General features: G+C 40.2%; 1 protein-coding gene across 3 annotated transcripts in view; it reads left to right on the forward strand.

The window, feature by feature from the left end:
- CSTPP1 (centriolar satellite-associated tubulin polyglutamylase complex regulator 1) overlaps nt 1-23,961 on the forward strand; it is a 138,845-nt gene that overhangs the window by 107,760 nt on the left and 7,124 nt on the right. For all 3 annotated transcript variants that reach the window (XM_087720481.1, XM_087720488.1, XM_087720496.1), the window contains 4 exons: nt 650-734; nt 17,830-17,915; nt 20,723-20,918; nt 23,468-23,577. In XM_087720481.1, the coding sequence (XP_087576607.1) occupies nt 650-734; nt 17,830-17,915; nt 20,723-20,918; nt 23,468-23,577 (477 nt within the window). The remainder of the gene's footprint in view (nt 1-649; nt 735-17,829; nt 17,916-20,722; nt 20,919-23,467; nt 23,578-23,961) is intronic.

Here is a 23,961-nt window from a genome sequence, read left to right on the forward strand (position 1 = left end):
TTCTGCTTTTCGGTGCTCCTGCATGCGTGAAGACGCCGGAACCCAGAAGAGTAATGGGCGATGGCTGGTGTTCCTGGAGAGATGGCCCTGCGTGCTACTTCCAGCATGTGTGCCATAAGTTTGCCATCCTGGGTTTAGTATGTTCACAGAACCCATCTCCAAACACAGGATAACAGAATAATAGAGTTGGGAGTGGAACCTCCTGCTCAAGCAGGAAACCTTACAGCATTTCAGATAAATGGTTGTCCAGTCTCTTCTTTAAAAACTCCAGTGTTGAAGTATCCACATGTTTGGGGCTGCTTGTAAAAGCACAGTCCTTTTGATGTATATTTTCCATTGTGTGCCTGTTTACTCTATTGTTATCCTTTTCTCTTCAATGAAAGTAAATTTAACAATTCACTTCTTGCTAATTATTCCAGGGCTTGGATGAGCGTTCAAAGGATAGGGGAATGGAGAAACAAGAAAGCTAAAGTAAAATCATAGCACAGGTGCAGTCACATGATTCCCCATTTAGTGATTACTTTGTTTAACAAATAAGTTGCCAATCCCAATTGTGGTCATTAATCAAAGACTACCTATATCCTAAAAATAACTTCAATGCTGGGGACACTATTCACCACACACTTAATGCTTTTGCTTTCTGTTGCAGACTTGCTGACCGCCAAGGAGTACCACTGTTTATTGCAACTGCTTTGCCCTGACTTTCCTGTGGAGCTTACTCAGAAAGCAGCAAGGTGAGCCTTTATTCATCCCCAGATTATTACCACTTTGATTATATTTTAATGCCAATGATCAGTTCATATTCTAATAGTAAAGGTAAAAGATAAAGATACCTTCAAGTTGAGCTTTGAGCCCACTGCTCCATTTGGATGTATTCCAGGGGTGGGTTTCTCGCCCCGTTCCAACCGGTTCGGTTGGAATGGGGCCAGCGGCGTCCTCGTGCACGCATGCGTACTAGCACCTGTGCGATGCTCCAGCTGCTCCTGGATGATTGCGCAGGCGCTGTATGCATCCTGCGCATGCGTGGAAGCGCAGAACTCGTCAAAACCGGGTAAGAAACGTGGGCGGGCGGGTGGACCCTTTGGCGTTCCCGGAAGTTACTTACTTCCGGGTTCGCTGACCAACCGGTTCGCGGGGACCACCGCGAACCGCCTGAAACCCACCCCTGATGTATTCCTGTAACATTATTGGCAACGATATGTTGATAGTACTCAGCAATTCTAAATTATCTATATTACTGAAACAGATTGCTTTGCTGCATAGAAATGGGGGCATAGTTCTTTCTTGATTGTAATTCATTCATAGTTACCCAGACCTGTGAGCAGAAACATTTGACTTTGCTGCTCTCTCTTGCCAATTAATTATGGTGACTGTTGATATTCCAGTTTAAAAATGAAAATTAACACAACGGCTGCAACATCTGTATTTAGAAAGATGTTTCTCACAAGATTTTTTACTATATTTTTAGAATTGTAACTCATATTTCCACAAATCCTGCAATTCATCAATACTAACTGATCTGGTTTTTCTCAGGAGTAAGAGCTGTTATGATAAATGAGAAAGACATACAGTTCTTGATTCATTTGTAGACCAGAATATCTAAAGAATATCTAGCTTAGTTCTAAACCCACATAGAAATCAGACTAATATAGTTGCCTGAAAGGTAATTGATATCTTCCTTGCTCTTAATGATTTGTGGATGAAGCCGTCTCTACTAATAGGACACACTAAGACAACTCTAAAGCTAAGATTTCTGTGATTGCGTTAGATTCTTGAAGATTCTTGTTTTGTTTGTTTGTCTCCAAGAGCCAAAACCTCAAATGACTAATGAGCAGATTCTACCACAGTGATGGCGAACCTATGACACGCGTGTCAGTGCTGACACGCATAGCCATTTGGGGTGACACGCACAGGATTTCATGCGATTCATCCTCGGCTCCTGCACGGCTGCCGAGGATGAAAGAATCTGTGCTGGAGGAACGGGGGGGCGGGACGTGTGATCTCCCCCGCCCACACTCACTTACTGTATCGCTGCCGCCCCTTTCTGAGCGCAGGGGCTGCTGGTAAGGTGTGCGTGCCGTGCGCACACACGTCATCAGCGCGGCGAGGGAGGACCCGCAGGAGAGGAGGCGGGAACAGTGATTAGAACAGTGCGCGCCTCTCTCCAGTCAGGCCAGCACAGAGAGTCTACTCCTGTACTGGGACTGTCGGTTACGACCGCACCACAGCAGGGAACAGCGGAGTGCCAACGGGAACTGTGAGCGCCATTAGCAGCCCTCGCGTCACTAGGAATATTCATAGCAGGGGCGGGCTGGAGCGGCATGTTGATGAGGACGTGGAGGTGGAAGCAGCCAACTCCACAGCCCTGGTTCACGGCACCCCAAACAACTTCAATAATATCAAGGGCAACATACGAAATCGACTGATGAACAAAGAAGTTACTAAGCAGGTATGTTAAATAATTTGTTTTTGGTTTATTAAATACAATTATATATTGCAATTATACATTTTTGTAGTTTAAACTATAAATTGCGCAAAATTATGTTTTTGTCGAAGTGACACACAACGCGAGTTATGCTCGATTTTTGGCCGATTTTTGACACACCACGCCAAAAAGGTTGCCCATCACTGTTCTACCAGGTGCTTTGGGATTTCCCAGGAACTTGCAGCGTGTTTCATCAAATGCTTGGTTTTTCTGAGGAGTTAACAGAGCTCTTGAAGTGATTGTCCTGAAGCAGCAGTCCTCAGTTTGCCAATCTTATGTTGCTTTGCTTGGTTCTTGGAGATGAAACACTAGTAATAAATCACACACTACTTGTACAAAAAGCAACACAACTGTGGATAAGAGCTTGCCCAGTGAAATACCACTATTTGTCATATGGTGTCATTGGTTTGTTGTTCAGGAGTGCTACCGGTAGTTAAGACACCCTGCTCCTACTGGGGAGAGATAGGCAGGAAGATCTGCCAATCCACAAAGTGTTTTGCTGATAAAGTCATTCAAATTCTTGTTTTTTCTATACCTGACCAGTGTGTGAAATTGTTATTGGAGCAAAGTCTTGTTCAGTTATACAAAATTCATTTTGGCTCATGAAGTCTGATAAAGAAGAGTTCTCTAGCCTGTAATTTAAACATATGCTCCTTTTGGGTCCTTTCATTGGGGAACAGGGATTGAGTAACTAGATCGGTAATGACTATCTAGAAGAGTTGGTTAAACTAAGTGCCTTCAAAGAGGCAGTCAAACAGTCATTGCTGAAGAGATCTCCCCCAGATCTCACTATATTTTTTTCTAGTCTTCTATTTCCAGAGAAGGGTGTTAAGAAATTGGTGAGGTTTCAGCTATAGAATCATAGAAAAAGTAAATGATGTGACTCAGAGTTCAGTCAGGGTATGGGACATAAGTATCTTGGGTTGCTTTGGTAAACAATCTTCAACAAGATCTGAATTGCACTCCTCCTGGTTGTACTTGATCTTTCACCAGTGGTTGACAGTGGTAACTTTCTGGACTGTCTGCAAAGTTTGGGGATCAGAAGCACTGTTCTACAGTCTCTTTCTCCTCAAGCAGACAGTGCCAGTTGGTGGCAAGGGAGGAGAGGTTAGCACAATAGGGAATCCTTTGTGCAGGGATGGCATTTTAAACAAATAGCAACAGCCATTAGGAAAACATGAACTTGACTGGAAAAATAGGAAGGCATGAGAAAGAAACTCGAGGTTCATCTTCTTTGAATCGGATATAAGAAGAAGACAAGAAGGAGAAATACTTTCAGGTGTTTAAAATTCTGTTATTATAACTTATGTCAACAAAATATTTCGTATGGTGCTTGTTTACTGACCTGGTCTACTTTGAAGGGATGACAGAGCCTTTTTTCAACACCTGCATAGCACCACTAGGACAGGTTATCCACCAGTTTGAGGTGAGGTATTAGTATGCTAGTAATACCCAGTTAAATATATTCATCTTGGGCCAAACCGGAGGGTCTGTGATACTCTGTCTAGAGTTTACAAGGGACTGATACAAAACAGGCTGAAGTTCAGGTCCAAAATTGCTGTTTATACAGAAATCTGGCATTCTGTCTGCTCTGGATTTATTTCTTGGTGGGGGACTCTCTCCACCAAGGAAGCAGGTCTGTGATCTTCAGTCACCCTGAACTCACGGCTACTGCTAGATTTGAAAATGAAGGCTGAGATCCTTCTTTAAGCACACCACTTGGAATCCTGCTCGGAGGATATATCTCAACACTATCTGGCTAGACTACTACAGTATACCTTATATGGGAGTATCTTTGAAGACAACTCAAAAATCACAATAGGTACAAAATGGAGGAATCCTCCTGCTAGCAGTTGATGGCTTCTTGTAGCCTGTTATATTGCAACACTTCTTAAATTCTCAATAGGTTTGTGCGTACAGTTCAGAGGGCTGTTTTTAACCGATATGGCTTGGCTCCTAGATTCCTTCAGGATCCTTTAGTATAACTTGCCAGTAGGGGATACATTACATTCTTTATGAACATAAGATGATTGTATTAGGCCAGCAATGGTTATTTTAAATGTTATTTCATTCTTTTAATGTTTCTGCTGTGATGATTGGCTTACGGATACATAACTGTGGATTTATGTTTTATGCCTTGGGTGGTTAATATTTGGCAGTATGAAACATAATACATAAAGCTCCAGCTACCTCTTAGGGGGTCTTTTAGTCTTTGACACTTTTGTTATGGACAACTCATAGTAAGTCTCCATTGAAATACAAATCTCCACAAATCATGTTTGAAACTTGCTTTTAAAAATGTGGTAGAGACATAGGTGTACAGCAAAAGGGCATACCTTTTGATTCTCACAATGGATTTGGAGAAAATGACAACTTTTTCACAACCTTTTAGCTTTAGCTTATATCTTTTAAAAATTCACATGTTGTTTATATCCATATGACTGGCTTAAGCAAGAGCTATTTAGTATATTCTTAAGAATTGGCATATAAAATGTTCTAACTCAATTTAAAATGCGGGGTGGGGGGGAATCACTTATTTTTCAGCCTAGCTCTGCCAAATGAGATTAATAGCAGTCTCTTTCAGAAACTGTTTGTGGGAATGAAGGAAAAAGAATTGCCACTAATAATTGCAAAATTGGCTAATGGCTTCCATGGACCTGACTACAAATCCAAATTGAAAACTTGGATATATGGCTGCTTTTAAAAAAATAATAACTTGCAAACCTTTTCTAAATATTAAGCTTTGTTGACGGGACAGCTTTTCTGTTTTTATGCTTGTGTGGGTGTGAGCTCACTTCAAGACAGGGGATTTAAGGATTTTGGAATGCCAGGTGTGAGAGAAAACTGAGATCTGTGTCTCTGAGGCACCCAGACTCAGGTGGAGATGATATCACTGCCTTTACTCTTCCCAGGATGAGAGCTTTGCTTTTGTCAACTATGCTAGTAAAAGAAGTTCTTTGATATTGCCTTAGTCGAAGCTGCCTTGCCCTGGTTTTCTTCATCTGTACCATTTGATATTCTTATGTGCTTGTCTACTTTTCTATCAAAGGTTCTATTTCATCTTGACTGATCACCCATAAACTTCACCAGCTGGAAAAAAGATTAATTTGAGGAATCATTTTTTTTCAAGCAGTTTCTTCTTTGTATACATACTGAGTTCATCATATGCTTTTTTTAAAGTCCTCTGACAGGATTTTCATTGATTTTTGAGGGGTTGTAAATTCAGTGGCAACACACACTAGAAACCACAACCCACCAGGGACTATGATTTTTATATACATAGTTTATAAATCACCATATTTTTTGGTATCCTTGAAACTGCAGACTGAGATGATTCTGTAATGCAGCTAGCTCTTCTAGGAGCTGTTGCTATGTATTAATAACAAACAATAAGAAAACAGATTGAATAAGAGGAAAAAGAGGAAAGACAACAGCAAAGTAGAATAGCACACTTTTTCATTTGTAAGTGTTTATTTACTTCAGTAGCTTACTAATGGAGAAGTGGATTATGATTTAATAGAGGTTTATGAAAATGAAATTCTGAACCATAATTTTTGTTCCACATTTGATATTGTTCATCATGGATCTAATCCTAATCAGTACAGAAGAACTGATTAAAGAAATAAAGGCAGTGGAAACTTTGGGACAAAGTCCCTTGAGGTTGAAAATACTAAGAGAGAGAGGGAGAGGGATTGGGTCTTAGTTGCACATGAACACATAACAGCCAGTTTGGTGTGGTGATGAAGGTGCTTGTCTAGAAACCAGGAGACTGTGAGTTCTAGGCCTGCCTTAGGAATGAAATCCAGCTGGGTGACTTTGGGCCAGTCACTGTCCTAATTTCAAAAAGAGGATATGGGCACAGGAGGAGTATGTCCCCCAAAAATAAGGTTCCTGTGATTTAATCAAAGCTCTGTCCCTTCTTAATATACATTGCACACACTTAAAGCTTCAATAACAGAGTTGCATCTATGTTCCTTTACCCTGTCCCATACAGATTTCAGGGTCTAGGAATAAAGTGTCACGTTCTGGTGTTCACATTGCATACAAACAGATATTTAGTTTGTTTGGTGAAAAACTTTTATCTCTATCTAAGAAACTACGTGATAACCAGCACTAAATGACAATGATACAGAGATAATCAAATCCAAGTCAGTTCTAACCAAGTTAACACCATCACCCATATATATATAGCATTACCCCACCCAGCTCCACACACAACTCCACCCAGATGACACCCACCCACCCACCATCACTAATCACCATGACCCACACCCTCAGCTACACCCCCACTCAATGTCATCATAGCCTCTTTCCTGGTTAGCCACAGCCGAGCAAAAGAATTACATCAGAGTAGGCAGTTGCACCCGAGTAGAAGAGTTACATCAGAGTAGGCAGTTGCACCCGAGTAGAAGAGCCACATGCAGCTACAGGCTCAATCGACATCAGAGAGGCAACATCAACGTGGCAGCGTTAGTGGCATGTAAGCATGGCCGAGCAAGCATGGTGATGGACAGGGTCCCCCTGGATGGCAGCCTGAGGGCTGACATGCCGCCCCCCTACCAGTGGAGAGGATTCTGGAAGACAAAAAGCACTATTAGCAGTATCCTCTATAGGTTTATCAGGGTATCGACGATGGAACTGGGCAATCAGGCGTGGTGCATGCACCTCAGATGACCTCAACCACGATGCATCTGTAAACGGGTATCCCTTCCAAACTACTAAATACTGTAAAGTGCCATGACGACGACAGGAATCTACTATCTGTTCGATTTCATAATGGCGTTCACCATCAACCTGCACTGGAGACGGTGGTGTTGGAAGATTACGCAGCCCAGTAGCGGTCACCAGTTTGAGTAAACTGCTGTGAAACACCGGGTGGGTTTTCTCCAACATGGGAGGCAGCTTTAATTCTACTGTGACCGGATTAATTACTCTGACAATTGGGAATGGACCTATGAACTTGGGACCCAGTTTACGGCAGGGCACTTTAAGGCGTATATACTTGGTAGATAAAAATACCTTATTCCCAACCCGAAACGTTGGTTGTGGATTGTGTTTCTTGTCCATGTGTCTCTTGTATGTGTCTGCTGCAACCTGCAATGCTTTTCGGACATTTTTCCACACTGGATACATGTAGTCTATCCATTCCTTTATAGTTCCGTGATCAGCAGTGGCTTGAGGACATTCAGGTGTAACCATGAAATCAAACCCATTCACAATACGGTAGGGGGTATACCCAGTACTACTATGTACTGCATTGTTATGTGCAACTTCAGTAAATGGCAGTAGACACGCCCAGTCAGTTTGCTGGTAATGCACATAACAACAGAGATACTGTTTCATTGCAGCATTAGTTCTCTCTTCTGTGCCGTTGGTAGCCAGATGGAATGCAGAACTCAAACCCTGAGAGGACCCCACCCTCTTCAGGAAACTTGAGCAGTAAACTGTTCCTCACGATCTGAAATTATATGTTTAGGTACACCATGCAAACGGTAAATATGTACTAGGAATAGTTTGGCAAATTTTTTAGCTGACGGAAGCCCTGGACAGGCAATGAAATGACAACAAATCAACTATTGTCCAGATAACATTATTCCCCCTACTCTCTGGCAGCTCCACAATGAAATCCATTGCTATGTCTTTCCAGGGCCGAGTGGGCTTTGCTTCTTGTTGTAACAAGCCAGGTGGCTTTTCTGGCCGGTTTTTCATAGTTGCACAAACATTACAACCCCGAACATATTCCTCAATATCTCGCTTCATCTTTGACCACCAAAACTGCTAATTCGTCAAATGCAGTGTTTTCAGGAATCCATAGTGTCCTGCTACCCATGCATCATGCAATGCTGTAAAACTGCTATCTGTTGTTCTGTTGGAACATATATTTTTGGCCCTTTCCATGCTAAACCATCTCTTTTGGTTAGAGTCTGCTGATTCATCTGGAACCAAGGGTCTAGTGGAAGTGCATCTCTAATAGACTATGTGATATCAGCTGGAGGCTTTCTGACTGACTGCTGGCTGCTAAAGCTATGTTCGCTGACTGGGGAAACATAGGCTGGAATGTCTGCTCTCGATCACTATTAAATTGTGGCTTCTGTAACAAAGCATCTGCCATAAAATTTCACCCACCAGGAATATATTTCAGTTGGAAGTTAAACCTACGGAAGTAGAGCGCCCATCGTATTTGCTTGGGCGACAGCTTCCGAGGAGATTGTAGAGCCTCCAGGTTCTTGTGGTCAGTCCATACCTCGACGGGGACCATAGCCTCCTCGAGTAAATGCCTCCATGTAGGCAGTGCCCATCGCACCGCAAAAGCCTCCTTTTCCCATATAGCCCATCGTTGTTCTGTGTCACTTAGTTTGCGAGAGGTATAGGCACATGGCTGCAGCTCTCCTTTTTCATTTAGTTGGAGTAAGACAGCTCCCACTGCTACATTGCTCGCATCTGCCTGCACTATAAATTTCCTGGCTGGATCAGGATGTCTCAATATTGGCTCATGTGCGAACAATCCCTTCAATGTTTTAAACGCTTTTTGACAAACCAGATCCCACTGTAAGGGTTGACTGGGATGAGGCTTTCTGGCAAGGTGTCTTGTTTTCAATAGGTCGGTAAGGAGTAAAGCCACCTTGGCAAATGATGGTATGAACTGATGGTAGAAGTTGGCAAACCCCAAGAAGCTCTGTAATTGTTTTGGAGTTCTTGGAGCCTGCCAGTCCATTACCGCCTGTATCTTTGCTGGATCCATTTCTATTCCCACCTTGGAAACTCTATAGCTTAAGTAGTCCAAACGGTCTGGTGAAATTCACATTTGGATACTTTGACAAAGAATTGGGCTTTTAAGAATTTGGTCAGAACGTCCCTTACCAATTTTATGTGCTGATCCATGGTCTTCGTGTAAATCAAAATATCGTCCAGGTAAACGAGTACACCTTAATAGAGATGTTCATGCAGTACCTCGTTTATTAACTGCATGAACAGTGCCAGTGCCCCCTGTAACCCAAATGGCATCACCCAATATTGGTAGCTCCCCAGGGGACAGTTAAAGGCTGTCTTCCACTCATCCCCTTCTTGGATCCTGACATGATAATAAGCCTCCCTCAGATCTAACTTAGTGAAAATCACTCCCTCAGATAAACGGGCCAGCATATCCTTTATGAGTGGTAGCGGGTACATATGCTCTACGCACACTCCGTTTATACCCTGAAAGTCTACAAATAGACACAAACCACCATCCTTTTTCTCTCTGAATAACACAGGGGCTGCAATAGGGGATCTTGCTGGCTGTATAAAACCCCGTGCCAAGTTTTGTCAATATATTTTCCCATCCTCTCTAACTCATAGAGTACATCCTTGGTTTGGGGAGCTTGGCTCCTGGCACGATTTTGATAGCACAGTCAGTAGAACAGTGTGGAGGGAGAATGTTGCACTCTTTTTTACTAAAAACCTCAGCTAAATCGATGTAATCCTCTGGGACCCCTACCAATTGGTCCACATCCTTCAACATTTCTACCTCCTGCTGCTGACCATTCCCTGTGAGCCAACTTCCTGTGCTTAGCTGTTCATGTGGCGGTGGTGCAGGGCCCACCCCAATGCGTATACACCGACAACCCCCCACCATATGAGGGGGCCCCACTTATCCACCCATGGAAGGCCAAGTATCACAGTTTCCATCATCTGTGGCACTACGATAAACCGGATTAACTTCCAATGGTCCCCAAGCTCGAGTCTGATTTTCTCTGTAACCTGGGTAGCTGGTGCCCCACCCAACACTGACCCATCTACCTGTGTAAACCGTAGGGGACAGAACAGGTTTCAAACTTCTATCCCTAACTCCTCCACAATGCTTAGACTTAAGAGGCAACGAGTACTCCCAGAATCAATTAAGGCGTCATATGCCCGACGTCTCCGAGCAGTAAGGATAACAGGCACCCAGAAGGGGTTTATTGGTCTACTCACCATAGGGTCATTAAACAATCATGCTCAATGATATATATATCATTAGAGCCACCTAAAAATGAAATGAAAAATTTAATTATCATTCTTTTTATGAAATGAATTATTAAAATATGCTAAGAGAAGGATTTACTTTCTTATTATCTGAGACACCCCTATATTGAAGAGCTCATACCTTCTCATTCCTCTTCAGGGGGATTTTGCTCTAAATTAGGATCATACTTTTTCGTTGAGCGCCTGCACTAAGATTTTCCCTCAGCACAGTACTTTAGGAGATCCATAAACAAGGCAGTGCAGTACTCCATTGTTACTCCACTTATACAGTCATTTGAGGAAATATGTCAGGCATGAAAGACCAGGTTCATACCTGAAGGTTCAATTAATCTGATTTATTGCTAAAAGCCTGTGCACAGGAATCTTCTCAGTTAATGATCAACAACTGGTTAGGTGTTCACTTAGGACTTAGTTTGCTTATGACTAACTACTCTAGGCTGATCCCTCTTTTTACTCCCTCTCCAAGTTCTGCCATCCATTTTCCTACAAATAACAATCCTCAACAAATCCTCTTGAGCAATTAGATCACAAACTCTTGGGGAAGTTTCCAATTGAATATTGTACTTTTTCAGGCCAGAATAATTTCCTTGTATAACTTAATTTGTTGTCACTTAATTGCACCAAATTTTACTTCTCCATTAATATTTTACAGCTCTTTAGAATTGTGAGGTAGAGTAGACTTATACCTATTCCGTTGCCAAAACCTGACAATTTGTCATTGAGGTCAATATATAAAAATACAGAAAAGTTCTCTGTGCATTCTATGTATTTTGCCTTTTCTTTATTCTAGAAATAGAAATATTCGTAAAAACTCTCATGACTCACATTGATGCTTCTTGCTTTATTAAGAGCAGTCTAAAAGGTAAAAAAGAATGTGATACAGAATTCAGCCAAGGGCTTTTAGCGTTTCCAGGGCTTGAAGATGCCAATGGCTATATTTTATTGCCTGGGAGATGGAAGATGCTCTGTGTGCCAGCCTCTCCTTCCTGTGGCTGTTGACCACCTCTGTAATGCGGTTAGTAATAAGGATAAGAACTGGAGCTGCTAGCAGACAGCACCAGGAGGAGGCTTCTGGGAGATAATAAATAAAACAGAAGGAGTTTGACATCTTCAAAGGGTTTTGTATTAAATAGTAGCTTTTCTCCTGGGGACCCTCTTAGCCTTAGCCTTTCTTCTTCGCGGTAATTAATTCAAGCTGCTCTGCATGCTTGAATCTGCCTCACTGAACTGAGCTGCTCTGAGTGGCAGGGAGGGAAGCTTCTCCTGCAGATATGTCCTGTAGCTCTTCCACCTCCTTCCCACCCCCCCTCCACTTAGTTTTCTTAAGCTACTTCTATTAACTGTTCTAGTCCAAAGTCATTGAAGATTCTCAGGGGTTTGAAGATGTTGTAATTCTAAATCATGCTCAATAAAGCAAGATCTTCATGAAACTTAGGATTCATTCTAACGGATAATCACAGACATTGATTATGTTTTAGCCATGAGAACATCATAACTGTTTATTTAGGCAAATACCCTAAGTTTTGTTTATAATATAGTTCAGCAATTTCCATACTTTTCCAGGATATGGGACTTTAGTTAAATAAGACCTTTTTATTTTTACAAAGTTCTGGCAACCCTTTATTTTTGAATGACACCAGGATCAAAAAGCTGATGTTTTATTAATTTGCCTATAGAAAAGGGATGGGATGTGGCATGAAGAGATTTCTGTTTGTAACTTCATAGGGGACGAAGAGTTCGTAAATTTATTTATATTTCTTGTGATGATGGTTGGGAGTCACATCCTTATATATTTCTTTTCTTTTTCTTTCTTATGCTCTTTCTTTGTTTCTTGCACTTTTGTTATTTCCCCCCCATCTCTTCTCTTCCTGTAAGTTTTATTTGTAATAATATTTATTATTGTAATCAAAATTCTTTTTGAAAATTATATTCCAGTCAAGTACCAAGTACATGTTAGTAATTCTATAACTCCATTGGATCAAAATATTTCAGTTTTTGGTATATCTAAGTTTCTCATAGGGCTTATCCTTTCCCATCTTGATTCAGCCATCTGTCTCATTTCCTCTGTTCTCCAAGATTTAGGTTTCTGTGTGAACTCAGTGAATCCTAAAGGTGCTTTTTTCAAGAGGCAACTGGACTTCCTTGTTTTTCTTTGAAGATGTTTCCCCCTTCATCCAAGAAACTTCTTCAGCTCTCACTGGATGGTGAGGAATGGAAGGATTTATACTCCTTGCAGACAGCTGGTCATTTGCAGTCTTTTAACCAGTTGTTAAGGCCATCTGGAGTTTTATCTGTGTCCTTCGGGTTACCTGAGTAGTGCAAATGGGTGTGGAGCCTTCTTGGAACTGCTGAAAGAACTGTGTTGTAGATTGGAAATAGATGATGTCACATCCCCCCCCCCCTCTGTTGAAAGAGAGCTGTTAAATTTCGACATGGCTGGCCTCTTTGACCCCACTTTCAAACTAGGGTACTCTCTGTCCAAAATGTGGACTTTGCTATGTTCAAAAGAGTAGCTTTTGTCTTTTAAAAGCAAATGGACCGCTGAATCTTGTCCTGATGGCCATAAACGCATGGCACAACATAGGAGAACAAACCCATCAGGACAAGATTATTGACTCATCTGTCTTCCCTTATTGACTTTACTTGTCAGAAGGCCCTGTGAAGTTCACAAAGGGTGATCATATGACCCTGGGATGCTGCAACCATTGTTAATACATACCAGTTGGCAAGTGCCCAAATTGTGACCACATCGATGCTGCAATGGTTGTAAGTGCAAGGACTGGTTGTCACTGTTTTCAGCACAATCGTAATTACGAATGGTCATTAAATGAAGGGTCTTAAGTTGAGGACTATATGAAATACAATTTCTACCTCCTGCTACTTCATGAGGTCTTGCATGATTTTATGATGGTCTCTTGGAGAGTTTTGACAAAATTATAACTCTTGAGAAGATTTACGGCTAGCCTATATCTTTTGCATTTCAGGACCACAGCTGCAGCTATAGGCCAGTGGAGCCTCAGATATAGTTTTGTAATGTTATCCAGACTAATAAACATCAATACAGTCTTCAGTTGCTCTTTTAATTGAGGCATGATATGGATATAGTATCTGTATTGTAGCCACTTCTCTGGGATGAGGGGCCAAAGTGTAAGAGATTTTCGCTGGGCAATGCTGAGCCATGTCCATTTTAAATATTGAACTGAAGATAGGAGTAACTTTTTTTTACACTGGCTCATCATTTGTTATCTATGAAATAAATAAGTAAAATAAGCACTAAATTTTGGTGGGTTTTTAAATTCTCTTTATGTAACAGTAGGTCTGTGTGAAAATCTGTCAATATTCTTTGCAAATATATAAAACTCAGAAAATCCTGGAAGATACAAATAACGTTTCACAAAATTGTAAATGGGAGTTCACTTTTGTGCTTCCCATCCTTACTTTTTGGCTTACAAAACTATTGCCAACTTCAGTGCATCTTTATGACATCTGGGTCACCCATTTCCTTCAGATGGCAAACAAATGTTTTCACCCTCTCTCCCTTCACAGCAACTTCCTGTTGGGAGACGGTGTTCCGATCCTGCATTTAATAGCCTGCAGTCTCACTTCTTAGTTATGAAATACCTGATATGCAAGGAAAACGGAGGCCTCCAGGAAGATTGCAACTGTTCTTATAAGATTACCTTGGTTGTTTTTCAGATAGTTATCTTTCATAGAAAGCCATTCAACTACTCTATTTATTTCCTTCTATAACTTTTATTGTTTCTAAAAACACAGAGTTTAAGCTTCTTTAAGCATACATTATAACAATCTCTGCTTTTCATTTTCCTGTCCAGAAATTTTCCACAGATTTGGTTGAGCTTTAAAGAACCTGTATCTCTGGTTCATTCATTCTTGGATTTTGATTATTTTACCTCATCTGAGTTCTAAACTAACTCAACTTTCTAATAATTGAAATCATGACAGCTATTGCCTTAATGTTGTTTACTGTTAAAGTGTTTCTTCTTTCAACAGTTAATTCTTTATGTCGCATCAATGAACCCTTGTACTTTTCACACTGATCTAACATCATCCAAGTTAGAGACAAACTTCTTACCAGATGCCTGTTTCCTGCCAAAGGCAGTGACTGATTTCCATCTGTGCTCAGGTCATAATTCTTCTGACTTCCTTCTCTCAGATGATATGCAGCAGATGCTTCATTTTCTAGATGTTTGTTAACCTTGTGATGTATGTAAACTGCAGTATTCCCTCTTGCCAAGCCCACTTTAACTCAAATCAAGATTCTCTCAGAGTTTCTTTTAACAAGATTTATTGAAAGAAAATATAAAAAGGTATAGAAATCTCAGCAACTGGGTTGCTATTGTTTTAGGATCTTATTTCCCAGCTAGTTTAGGTGGGGGCTTTTCCAATATTTGGCAGGAAGGCTGCTCTCTTAATAAGTGAGGAATGTCCGGGTGGCAAGGATGTAAATTTGTCAGTTTCTGAACTTATGGTTATACATGTATGGAATGCTTAGAAACTACAAAGTATTATAAATTGTTTACTTGTAATTGGGTTTTCAAGTCCTTCTTAAGTAACCTCATATTTTACTCTTTTCAAGTCACTGTGTTGGTTCCACGTACTTTGCATTACTTGGTGAGGCCATGGGCTGGAGTGGATGAAGTCCCATTACAAAGCTCAGCTTTAAAATGTTCCTAAATGAAGGGCTATGCACAGATCCATTGGAAGAACTGCAGTTACAGGAAAACAGCCAACCATTTTGCCCTTAAAGGCTCAGGTGTGGGGACCCCAATATATTATAAGATAATGGTCTGCAAATTTTGGGGAAAGCCAGCATATATGTTCAAATTTAAAAGCAAGATTTTTATGAAGGGAATCTGAATACAGTGCAATTTATTAAAATACATTGGGTTTACTTTGCAGAAAATTATAACAATATCTTTTAAACATATTTTTGAAGAATCGGAAGCAAAATATATATTCTAAAAGGACAAGAGCCTTCAATTATCACTGGTTCTATGATTTATATTCTAGAAACAGTTTTTAATACAAAAAGATAGATTATTTTTGGTTTTTAAGACATCTGAGGCTGAAATACACAGTGTATATCTATGATATACAATTATGAGTTATAAACACTAGGAGCATGCATATTTTGAGTATTAATTGTCACAGCATTATGGTAGTTCATTCAGAGATGCATAGTTAGCTCTCAATACTTAGCTATGGGAGGAAAAACACTAAGGAACAGCCAGGCAGGTGAACATTGGAAAGAAAGATTAGAAAAGTGATTTAGTTAGCATACCTAAAATTTAGTTAAATTGCAATATTACAGTATCAAGAGACTAAATCTTAGGAAAAGCTGGGTTTGGGTCAAGGAGTTTAAGAAAGAACGAGAAACAATTAGACAACCCAAATAGTTAACATCAGTGGTTCTCAACCTGTGGGTCGGGACCCCTTTGGGGGTCAAACAACCCTTCCACAGGGGTCACCTAAGACCATTGGAAAACACATATTTTCGATGGTCTTAGGAACTGAGTCACCAATTTTATGGTTGGGGGTCACCACAACATGAGGAACTGTATTAAAGGGTCGCGGCATTGGAAAGGTTGAGAACCACTGGTTAACATGGTATCTAAGAAATGCATTTCTTTCCTGTGGCATTGACATTTTCTGTTTGCTTCTTTTGACTATCCAAAGAATGCTGGCAAATTAATGGCATAGTAATTTCTTCCTTCCCATAATTGCTGCTTTGTCATCCAACTGTTCTGTGAAGCTTTTGTAAGAGTATTCCAGGCTTTGTTTTTATAAGGTTTTGTAGATTTAATGCTGTTGGAATAGCATTATAAATTAAGACAGTAAAATTGTGGTCTGCCTATTAGAATTAATTATGTTCATCCAAGGTTAAAACAGCACAGAGGAGATATTTGTGGTTGTAATCTTATTTTAGTTTTACCCTTTATAATAGACTATTGCTTCTTTTCCAAAAGCAAGAAAACAAGTATTTCCTCATTTGTCTCTTCAGAATTTATTTCATTTTTAAATGAAATTATTTTATTAGAGCCACCCACAAGCAATAGGAAATGCAGATTGTTATTCTCTGCTCATAAGGAGAACTGTAGTCTTCTTGACAATCTAGTTTTCAAGACTTTAGATTGCTTTTTTGAATGACTTTCATTTTAGGAATGGTATATGAAGTGTGTTGGAGAAAATTGATGAGTAGCTGCAGATTGATTGATTGATTGATTGATTGATTGATTGATTGTAAATATCTGCAGTATTTGGGAATCATACAGAGCAGGCTTGGGAAGCAATTCTTGAGCTGTAGCAGAAAGGAGGAGAAGGGAAAAATAATGTAAGTGGACTTTTTTACACAATATTGGGTGCAGTCTAGGATGTGTCTGTTCAAGAGAGAAGACTTGTGGTGGGGAGGTTAGACTTCAAGAATCAACAAGGCAGAAACAGCACTGATCACTCTGTTGCATTTGAACATGGATGAGGGGAGTGAACCCTCCTTGTTCAACATGACATGGAATTGCTATTGTAGAATCCCATTTTTCTGAAAGTTACAGCATTAGCTATCAGTTGAAAATGCTAGTTGGTTACATTAAATAAATAAGGAAACAAAAAACCAAATAAATATGTTAGTCAGCCTTTAGTGGTACTTTCTTGGAATAAAAAAAGAATAGTAACAACAATGCCATAATAACAAAATATCATTTGATTGTCTTAAAGCAGGGTACTGGTAGGGGGTTCACAGGGTTCGGGAGTACCTCTAGCTAAGATTCTGTGCAGTTTGGAGAACCCCCAAATTCCACTCCTGGCTGGCCCCATCCACCCCTCCCAGGAGTCCCCACACAGCCCATTTTGAATGCAGCTAAGTGCAGGGCATACGTGGAGACTCAGGGAGGGCAAACAAATGGCCCTACCAGAAGCTTGGGAAGGCCGGAAACGGGCCCGTTTCCAGCCTCCAGGGGCCTCCGGAGCCTGGGGAGGCTGTTTTCACCCTCCCGGAGGCTTGAGAAAAACCTCCAGAGCCCAGGGAGGGTAAACCCCCCCTGCCATGGTTCATGAAGCAGACTAGGCCATGCCCACCATGATCACACCCACCCAGCAACCAGGCAGAGAACCCCTTGCTAAAATTTTTGAAGCCCACCCCGTCTTAAAGCATTAGGAAGAAACTCGGATTTAATACAACAGATTCTGGGACTGATTTGGAGAGCTATAGAACAAAATGTGGCTCCTTTTATCAGTCCCGAACATTTCTGCTTCACTTCCGATGCCCTGTATCTCTGCTGTACATCACATTGGCTGTTGCTGAGCTCTCTCCTTCTTGATTCCAGGATTGTTTTAATGGATGATGCTGTGGACTGTTTGATGTCTTTTTCAGACTTCCTGTTTGCCTTCCAGATCCAGTTTTACTACTCAGGCAAGTCTATCCCACTTTACTACATTTGTGATTAATGTAATCAGACAGATCAGATAGCATAGTACTGGGAACAACCTTGGTCAGACAATTTTGCTCTATAGTAAAAACTGTGCTGTCCAAAATCTATATGTCAAGCTTTGTTCTGTATATCTGAGAATTATTCTGCACATAACTTTAATTAATATATTCCCACTGTGCCTTTTAGAGAAAGTCTTAATAAGCAGTTGCAATAAAAATACCTTTAAAAATAAGTGATAACAGATAAAAATATATAGTAAAGACCAAAAAGAAAGCAGTGATGTGTATATGTCTACCCCAACAGAATTTCTTAAGTGAAAACATTATGAGAGTGGAATGGCAATTGAAAAGGCTTTGCTGGTATTACCAACCTGAATGCTTTTAGTAGCAAGTCAGAGAACAAGATGTTTGCACACTTTGTAAGTTATGTCAGACTTTAAACTGAGATCAGTAATGAAGGATAGCCACTGCTCCTGGTATAAAATCATTATCATATAATTAAACAAACTTAACTGGTCTTTCCCATGTGATGTTAATTCCTGTAAGCATCAAACCAACACTACAATCTCTGTGATGGCTGTTGTATGCATGAATTCAGGGATGGTAATTCTACATAGGTAACGTAAGGATGGTTTAGATTGGAGTAATGAATGTATAAAAACTGAAGAGGTGAAAAACGTTGATAAACAATTCTAAGGTAATAAAATGTAGCTTTACCAATAAGGAGCTCTGTCTCCATAACTATCAGAGTTCTGTTAAAATATTTCAGATTCCAGGCCATAGTTGGGAAATAGTTGTAAATCTAAGGAAGATTGGAGATTCAAGAGCCTGCTTACTTGGGGAGATGTTGGAAACAAAGCTGGCATGTTTTGGCACCATTTTTTCACCCGTGATTAAAGTTGGGAAAATTGAAGGCATCTCAGGGGTATCCTCAAGCTATGTTACCTTGTTTCTAGTAGAGCAAATCTTCCTGAAATGTGTTTACAAGATTTGTTTTCATCAATCAGCATACAGAAATGCTCAAAAGCTGTTGACAGCTACCCAGCACGTTGAGTTACAGTTACATATTCTACACATAAGATAAACTCTATGTGACTTTTGCACATGGTTCAGAAAAGGCTATTGCATATAGGAAATTCCAGTATTGAAAATTATGGTTAATAACCAGTATAAGAGAAAGAGAATGAGAGAGAGACAGGGAGAGAACAGCAACTATCCATGAAAATATAATAAATGAAAAAGTAGCTAATTCAAAATAGTGTATAAAATTATAATAAAACCTATTGAACTGATCCAGTCTAGCCAAGTAAATTTATAAAACCTATTATCTCTAAAACTCATTTGCTTTATTTGCTACTTTAGAACCTTTGGTTGGGTAATTTGTGAATAAGCAATAAAAAATGAAATGGAAGAAGAAAATAACTTTTGTGATACATAGTATTAGGACAAAACATAAAATTTCCTCTTGCTAAAGCCAGCTGACAGGTATTTAGGCTTGTGCAGGAAATTCCAAATATTCAGAACAGACTCAGCTGTTTTATTCTGAGGTACAGTTTTTCCTCAGTTGAGAACTAAATGAAAGCAAAAGGCAGTTATTATAAATGTTTTTCATTTGAGAGTAAAATGTAATAATGATGATAGTGTGCAAATGTTTATTATCATGTCAGAGGGCATTGTACTAAATGGCTTATTTCACTCCCTACTCCTAAGACAAGTTTCTCTGTTATTTCTCTATCGAAACAAGGTTCAATTGCATGGCAATTAATAACCCTTTCCTCAAGTCATCTTTCTCTCTACAATCATGTCATATGTATGAGGCAGTGGTGAGATTCAGCTAGTTCACACCTATTCGGCAGAACCGGTTTTAACTTTCTGAGCAGTTCAGAGAACCGGTTGTTGGAAGAAATCTCATTTTGTTTTTTTCCACTTTACATAGCTAATCCTGTAAGGAAGGCAGGAAGGTAACATTCGGGTGTTGTTTCTAGCCTAATCTTCATTTCCCTGCTTACAGAAACTGCCTCTCCGCTTAACCCTTATTACATTGTAACAGCTAAGGCGAAGTGCCCGTCGACATGAGTGACATTGAGTTGGCCACACCCACCCAATCACATGACTACTGAGCCACACCTACCCAGCTGGTCATTAGGGCAGAGAACCGATTGTTAAATTATTTGAATCCCACCACTGGTATGAGGGAGATTATGCTATTCTGGAGTTCAAACTGACATAAAAAGGAAAATAAAAAGCAATAATTTGTTATCTGTTTCATCCTCTGAGAATTCCAAACCTTCACATTCAGTACATATACTTTTGCAGGTTCCTATCATGCGTGCAAAGTTTTGCACACTTATACCTTTGGATAACATTTTTGTTGTTATCCAAATTCAACGGTTTTTTCAGGTCACCCACCAATATACCTGAATGCAAAACACTCAGAGTGGAGTCCACATCTTTGCACATCTGAACTGGATGGTTTAAAAAAAACTTGCTTATATGTAGACTCTGGGAGTAAATAACAGGAAAATTGTGAAGTCTGATGGAGAATGCTTATATATAGCGACTACATTAGCAAGTAAGTTGCATATTTATATTGGTCATTGCATATTCATATCAGCGCTGGAAACAGTGAAACATTCTCAAAGTACAATATATAACTAGAATAGAATTAATTATCTATCTATTATTATAATTATCTATTATTATCAGTTCATGCAGTCTTTTATATACAGCACATAGTCTTATAATACATTCATCAGTTATTTTTACAACTCATCTTTGTTTTTGAATAGAGTTTATTGAAAATGTGGCTGCCATCTATCAAGAACTCTTGACAGGCAAAAACCCAAACACCGTGATTGTGCCTACATCGTCATCCGGGCAGCATCGTTCGCGTCAAGCTCTCAATGAGTGCAGTCCAGTCGATGGAGTGGAGGCATCTGCATTTTACCAGTGCCTTGAATCATTATGTGACAAATCCAAATACAGGTAAGGCCAGCTGGGTTACAACAAGTTGTATCTATTTCATTGGCTTCAGGGTAAGGAAGAGTCTTACTGACATTTTGGTACAAACAATCCATATCAAAAAGGTCTTGTAAATGTGACCTTTTATCTTCAGTCTTGTGCTATTCCTCTACTTCCTGAAACAAACATGTGTCAGGTATTGATACAGATTAAGTTTTGACTTTTGTATGTATTATGCAACAGATTTTCAGCTGTCACCAGTTCTGCCCCACAGATTTTGGGAGGTCTGTCAGAGTCATCGATTTAATTCATTGGTTTCTCTGAGAAAAGCTCATGGAAAGGGAACTATTTCATTTTAAGAACCAGAATACTTTATATGCAGGGATGGGTTCCTGCCAGTTCCACAAATTACTGTGCCGTTTAGAACCGGTTCCAGCTCCCTCCCCCTGCCCGTCCGCACCACTCTTGCCCTGCCCGCCGCTCACTGATTTGCTGGCTCACCAATTGCTCCGCCCGCCTCTAAGAGTCCTATCTAAACCTTAAAGTCTTAAAGCTGTCAAGTTTGAACATCCTTGGGGTTTTTTTTCTAAAAGATTAGGGGTGCAAGGGTCTTGTAACTTGACACTTTAAGACTTGGACACTTCAATGCCAGAGTTCCTGAACCAACATGACTGGAGGAGGAATTCTGGGAGTTGAAGTCCACAAGTCTTAAAACTGTAAGGTTTGAACACCCCTGGGGCTTTTGTTTCTAAAGGGTTAGGGGTGCAAGGGTCTTGTAACTTGACAGCTTTAAGACTTGCGTGCTTCAAATGCCAGAGTTTCTGAGCCAACATTTTGGTTGCTAAGCAAGAGCATTGTTAAGTGAGTTTCACAACATTTTACAAGTTGACCACGCCCACCCAGTCACATGACTGCCAAGCCACTCCCACTCAGTCACATGGCTGGCAAGCCACTCCCACCCAGTCACATTGCCGGCAAGCCACTCCCACAAAGCAGGCCACACCTACAGAAGAGGTTCTAAAAAAATTTGAAACCCACCAGTTGATATGGGACGCAGTGGCTCAGTGGCTAAGATGTTGAGCTTGTCAATTGAAAGGTTGGTAATTCAGCAGTTCGAATCCCTAGTGCCGCGCAACAGAGTGAGCTCCCGTTACTTGTCCCAGATTCTACCAACCTAGTTGTTTGAAAGCACATAAAAAGGCAAGTAGAAAAACAGGAACCGCCTTTGCTGGGAAGGTAACAGCGTTCCGTGTGCCTTTGGCATTTAGTCATGCCGGCCACATGACTATGGAGACGTCTTTGGACAGCACTGGCTCTTGGGCTTTGAAACAGAGATGAGCACCGCCGCCTAACATCAGGAATAACTAGCACGTATGTCCAAAGAGAACCTTTACCTTATACTTTATTTACAATGAAAAAACTATAGTGACTGAAAGAAATGGTTTAGAGTGAAGAGAGTTCAGCTGCAGCTGAAATAAACAAGGAAATAATATATTTTGTGAAGATAAAAGGGCAAGATTTCATGGGACGTTGTTCTTCATCACATCAGTCCTAATTGTGCTCTGATGACAACCTAAAATTGTCACCTATATAACAAAGCATTTTAAAAAGGTAGCTTAAAAGTCGCCTCGTAAAGGATTGGACTTTTTCTTTGTATTTCTTTGTATTTGGAATCTCTGTCACAGCAAACAACTAAATAGCTTGCTTCAGTTTGATTCAAGGCTCTTCCAAGCATCCAAGTCAAATGGGACAAAATTTTGCAATCATTATTTTGTCATACATGTGCACACGCCAAAAACATACAGAAAGAAAGGCAATACATGCACACACAAAAGTCATAAAGAAAAGAGAACACAGAAACATACATTTATAAAGAATACACAATACAGTAAGAAAAGGGTTGCATTTTCTCCTACGTACAGGGCAATCGAGCAATGATTTGCCACTTTTTGGAAGTGATGCTCTTTTCACATTTGCAAATGAATAGAGCATATTTTCCACTAAATTGCCACCATTTCCCATGCCTTTCCACTGAGGGAAAAATGGGAAAAGCATAGAATGATTTCTGAAAGTTTGTCTAATGCATAGATTCACCCACTGGGGAAAACTTTAATGGAATGACCAATCAGGAAAATACAAAGCAATCGTTAATGGTAAAGAGGGAGGCTCTGTAAAAGGGGAGAACTTTTCTTGAATCCCCATAGAATGAGTTGAGCCACCATACCAGAGTTTCCCAAATCCTGCTTTAATTGCTGCCTGGCCAACTAGATTTCCTTCAACACCAAAGAGAAACGTGTTGTTTAAAGTAATTGGGAAATGCTTTCCGCTGGGATCTTCTCTTCCCTTGATTCTCTCAAGTCAAAAGGAATCATGAGTGCCCATGGATTACTAGCCCATTCTCTCTCTTGTTGCAGAAAGATACATTTCTCAAATTGTAGGAGTAATGTAGGAGGATGGGTCCATGATGTAGATGATTCAATTCATTCAGCTTGATCAATCTTGAGTCTAAAGAAAGGTCATTCACAGACATTGATATATCAAGTGTTTTTCTTGTGTTCCTTTTGTTTGCCTAGCTGCCCCCCAGCCACTATTCTCAAGGAAATTCTGAGCAATGTACAGAGAGTAACTTTCTATGGATTTCTGATGGCTCTTGCAAAGCATCATGGGATCAACAAAACTATTGGTAATGAAAAGTCCTTTATTTTCTGTGAATACTGTTTTAAGAATTTGGTGGCCTAGATTCCTTCGTCAAGCATACAGAGTCCACAAGGTTAGTAGGTATATACCAGAAAAGTTTGTATTTAAAGGAAAACAATTCCATGAGATTTAAATAAGGCAAGTCACGTAACAAAACAAAAATGTTCCTTAATTCCCATCTCTCCCCATTAGATTTTTAGGTGATATAACCCTCCAGCAGCAAGGAAAGAGATGGGCAACTACCATTCTGCCCTGTGTCCGAGATCCTGATTTCCTTCTGTTTCAAAATCCAGAGTATATATAATGTAACACAGAATGGTTTGTCGTGTAAGTGACTGCCTGGAAGGCTCCTGGAGTGGGGCTGAAAGGC

The sequence above is a fragment of the Thamnophis sirtalis genome, unplaced genomic scaffold, assembly GCF_051295495.1.
Source record: "Thamnophis sirtalis isolate CommonGarterSnake01/CBP01778 unplaced genomic scaffold, rThaSir2_p1.2 scaffold_1, whole genome shotgun sequence".
Classification (NCBI taxonomy): domain Eukaryota; kingdom Metazoa; phylum Chordata; class Lepidosauria; order Squamata; family Natricidae; genus Thamnophis; species Thamnophis sirtalis.